At 39.0% G+C, this 4,870-nt stretch overlaps 1 protein-coding gene across 1 annotated transcript; it reads right to left on the minus strand.

Moving 5' to 3' along the window:
- Positions 1–275: 275 nt before the first annotated feature.
- LOC145665102 (protein GVQW3-like) lies at positions 276–4,394 on the minus strand. Its single transcript, XM_081732375.1, has 2 exons — positions 4,350–4,394; positions 276–812 (listed from the first exon to the last, which is right to left on the minus strand). Exons 1-2 carry the CDS (start codon positions 4,392–4,394, stop codon positions 276–278), a joined length of 582 nt encoding a protein of 193 aa, XP_081588501.1.
- Positions 4,395–4,870: the final 476 nt, after the last annotated feature.

Consider the following 4,870-nt stretch of genomic DNA (forward strand, 5'->3'; position numbering starts at 1 on the left):
GTGTGGCCGGGAGCATTGTCGTGATGATAAAAGAGAACTCCTCTGGACATCATTTGTGGCCTTTTTTCTTGAATTTGCACTGGAAGTTTTTTTTAAATGTCACTATAGTATTGTCCTGTGATGGTGTGACTCCTTTGCAAGTAATCAATGAATATTACATCTTGGGAATCCCCAAAAAACAGAGGCCATCACTTTGCGAACGCAGGGGATCATCTTTGCCTTCTTTGGGGTAAGGAAGGAGGGGTGCTTCCATTGTTTGGATTGTTGTTTTGTTTCTAGCTGGTAATGGTGTACCAACACTCGTCGATAGTGATAAATCGATAGGGAAAATCGTCCACATCACGTTCTAACAGTTTCAAACTATCCACGGATAGGAGGTACTGAGTGCGTTTTTGTTCGGGAGTCAGAAGACGTGGGACCCATCGAGCAGAAACTTTCGATAAACCAAGCTCATTCTTCAAAATATGATCTGCTCGCTTCTGTGATGTGCCCAGCCTATCTGCTATCTGTCGAGTTGACAATCGGCGATCTTCCATGATCATGTCAAGTACCAGGCCAGTGTTATTCATGGTTGTAGCACTTGATAGTCTCCCAGATCTCGACTCATCTTCAATACACTGCTTACCACGCTTGAATACCCGCACCCATCTTTTGATGGTGGCATGTGAAGGGGCAGATTGACCTACGATATTGACCATATCCTGGTTTATTTCAGACTCTGACATTCCTTTTAATTGCAGACACTTGATTACTAACCTGTACTCGATTTTTTTCATTTTCCGTACTTCTGCCATCTCACTCACTTCAAGAGCCTGTAAAAGACAAAAGAAATTACTTAGAACCAAGAGCTTGATACATGTTAATATCAAAGGTTGTACTATTCTAATACATATAATTATTCTATTCTAGATTCTCATTTTCTATGTTAGGTTCAAAACCTTTCAGTCACCCCTCGTATAAGCGATGGAATGAATCATTGGTCATCAGGTCACTTGAGTCACGACATTTGTCCGAGTCATCCGGGTGTATGGGTTTAGCTTCTCAGGTCTAGTTTGATCTGGAGACCAGACAGACCCGGCAACACAGAAGCGGCCGAAATATCATCTCTGAAGCATTACTACATATTGAGCTTGAATATTAATTTGCTTCATTCACGATGTGACATTTCTTAATCAAGATACCATATCTTCAATATTTCATGTTTTTACAAATATAATTTCATATTTAATCGTTTTGCCATACATATTTTTTTCAACATAACTTACACCAAAAAATTAACAAAACACTGTTAAACCCCTTGTTAAAAAAGATACACTGTCAGCTCTATCTTTTTATATTCTAAACGATAAGTTTTATAAGTAGATTATACTTTGATGATTCCTCATAAGAGAAACATATACCTTATATTTATCTGTGATTCAGACAAGTTTGTAGTCTGATAAATCTTGTAGTCATCTTTCAGTGCAATCTTTGACACTCGCAGACGCAAACAACAAGTGAAAGAAAGCTGTATTTAGTAAAAAGGAATGAGAGAGAAGGGAATCATGTTTGTTAGAATTATATTAGCAACCTCGCACATACTTCCTATGTGTATGACAATGTTTCGTCTCCGGGTCCTACCAGGTGAGTTCGGGTCATGGGTCTATCCGGATCAGAATAATTCTTTCCAGGCCACTGTGGATCAGGGGTCTGACCGGTTCATTCTAAATCATGGATCTGTCCGGGTCATTCTAGGTCATGGATCTGTCTGGATCACTATGGTTTATATGTCTGTCCGGGTCATGGGACTATCCGGATCAGAATGGTTTTCTCCGAGTCACTCTAGGTCATAGGTCTGACCGGCTCAGTCTAGGTCATGGATTTGTCCGGGTCATTCTAAGTCATGGATCTGTTTGGATCACTACGGTTTATAAGTCTGTCAGGATCATGGGACTATCCGGATCAAAATGGTTTTCTCCGAGTCACTCTGGGTCATGGGTCTGATCAGCTCACTCTAAGTCATGTATCTGTCCGGGTCATTCTAAGTCATGGATCTGTCAGTACCCATCCGAGTTATGAGTCTGTCCGGGTTGCCGGATCTGGTGAGTCATAGGTCTGACTGGATCACGGGTCCGAATTTCGTGACACATTCCATACTGATATATATAGACAACCGTTGTCAATGCACTGCTGGATAAATGACTGTCCGATTTTCTCCACAACTATGCATCTTTCTTAGGCAAGTATTTTGCAGATAGCTTCGTATTCGTTCCACACGGAGTCACCACCTTGTATGATTACGTTTCTAGGTTATTTCCTGTCTCTTGGTATCATGTTAAGTATTTGTCTTTTTTTCACAACAACACTCGTCACTCCTGTCCTTGAGTTGATTTTGAGTTTAACACCCCTTTCAGCAACGAGGCTATATGAGACAGGGCCTACTGATTAATGTAGAATCCGAACCACATGAGCTTCTGCCGAAAATCGAACCCGGATCTCCCACGCCATAGGCTCGTACGCTGACCGTTTAGCCACGAAGAAGCTCGTCACTCCTGTCCTGTCATCTTTTTAATACAAGTAATATTTTTTCTGTTTTTATTCGTGATTTCTAACATATAACTCTCTCCATTCTAAGTTGTATATTTTGCAGACTGTAAACGTATGATGTATATCAAAATAGGCAGAATACATTTATTGGAAACTAGCCTACTATACCCACTCTTCGCATGGGGCTGTATTTGGAAGTCAACGCTTATGGGAATATCACTATTAATTTCAGCGACCGCGAAAATTGTGGATTTAACACTAATATCGGTCATTTTGTGCTATTTTTACTTGTCTCAGTATCCCCCCCCCCCAGCTGATCCCCGCCCGCATACAATGATAGCTGAATTTGCAAGTCATCGGTAATAGAAGTGTCACCATTGATCTCAGCGATTTCGAAAACTATGAATTCGACACTAATAACGCTCATCTTCTACTACTTTTACATGTCCTTGTAAACGCCCCCCTGAGACCCACCTGGTTTGATTTTTTTAAAAAAGAAAAAAGCTTCTCCTTGGTCTGGGGCCTAGACCAAGGTAACCGTGAGCAAAATTTGGTAACTCTCGGTCAATTTGTCTGGTCCCCAGGCCGGTCCCGGTAAACGCCTCCTCTGAGACCTTCCTGGTTCAAAATTTGGAAAAAAAAAGAAAGAAAGAAAGAAAAACGCTTCGTCTTGATCTGGGGCCTGGACCAAGGTACACGTCCACAAACACACAAACAAACTTTATTTTATTTATATTAGATTAGATTTTAATCTTTAGACCATATTGGCATTTGGATTTTCAATATTAAGCTTTTTCTGTAAAATGCATCCCAACCTAACTCCATTAATTTTTGTTTAGTTTTTCCGTTTCCTTCTTCTTTAATAAATATAACAATTTTTCATTCTACCATTTTCATTCTATTGTGACTAACATTGCAACTGGAAAGATAGATTTCTATTTCTTAAGGTTAAAATGGAGGACGAGGTCGGAGATGACATATATTCGTATTTCATCAAAAAATTTCTCCTTGTCTTTTGTTACTTGTCACTGATATCTGTCGAAATATAGACAGGCGAACGGACCAACATCTGTTCTTTAAAAACATTATTACTTATGCATAGCAAAGACTGGAAACCTTAAAAAATTAAATAGAACTTTTGGTTTAAATACAACGATCATACTCTGTAAGCTGATTAATACCCTGAAGACGAATCATTAATGATGATGATGAATGATTATTTTAAAAAAAAGATGGAATGAGAATGTGGGTGGAAACGAGGAGTCCTTCGAGATGATCACGAATATGGATGTTGTTGTTCATCATGAACTGAACTCATATGACCTTTAATCGAACCAATAACCCTTTACACCAAAGGCGATCACTCTAGTGCTGGGCCGTCGAGCTCTATATTATAAAACTAGAGACAAACCATTATATATTCCACAATAAACCAATACAAAATGCCAGAAAGGTTTATCCTACATATAAACAAGTGTCGCAGCACAAGCTTCATAATACTAGTTAAAAAAAAAAAAAAAAAAAAAAAAACATTATATTCAACGAACTCTACGTGTGTGTTTGTGTGTGTGTGTGTGTGTGTGATTTGCGATTTTTTTTTAAAAAAAAAATTTGAGTCCTTCATTCGATAGAGCATCAAAAACTATCTGGGAAAGTGATGGAATTTTTAGGGTTACTCTTACCGTTCCCGAGATATTGGCCAAAAAGTTCCGATTTCGGGAGATTTAAGGGGCCGTATCTCAGGAGTCATAAGTTATAGAGAGATTATATTGGCGTTAATCAACACCTGAGTGGATGATGAACATTTTGATAGCAAATAGTACCCTGTAACCAGTGTCCAACTGGCCACTGGTTTGGCCAGTGGCCATCAGTTAATATTGATACAAAAATGTTTACTTTCCCTTACATATTGATTAACTCCAATATCGTCTCTCTATGAAATACTGGTCAAAAAATAGTTCCGATTTCCGAAGATATAAGAAACCATATCTCGGGAACTCTGAGTCACAGCGAGATCATATTGGTGTTGAACGATACCTAAGAGGATGGTGAACCTTTTGGTACCAAATAGTAATCGGTGGCCACTAGTCAACTGGGCACCACTCCCCAGATATTGCCCAGAAAGGTTCGAATTTCGAGAGATTTAAAGAGCCATATCTCGGAAACCTTAAGTCATAGAGAGATGATATTTTGCGAATTTTTTTGCGAGAAACAGAAGATGAGGATAAAAAGATTTACTTTTACATGTAGGAACAATCGCAGTTATCCTTCCCATTCCATCTCTCCATTCTTTTTAAGTTTATTCTGGCAATGTTCTTGGAATATTCTCAACTGGTTTATTACT

The sequence above is a fragment of the Thermobia domestica genome, chromosome 11 (assembly GCF_964235325.1).
Source record: "Thermobia domestica chromosome 11, izTheDome1.hap1.1, whole genome shotgun sequence".
NCBI classification, from domain to species: Eukaryota; Metazoa; Arthropoda; class Insecta; order Zygentoma; family Lepismatidae; genus Thermobia; species Thermobia domestica.

Excerpts from the sequence above, each read along its gene's own strand:
- LOC145665102 (XM_081732375.1), bottom strand. The coding sequence starts at position 4,394 with ATGGCCACTGGCCAAACCAGTGGCCAGTTGGACACTGGTTACAGG. Across the intron at positions 813-4,349 it reads AGTTGGACACTGGTTACAGG|GCTCTTGAAGTGAGTGAGAT; the intron begins GTACTATTTGCT and ends TGTCTTTTACAG.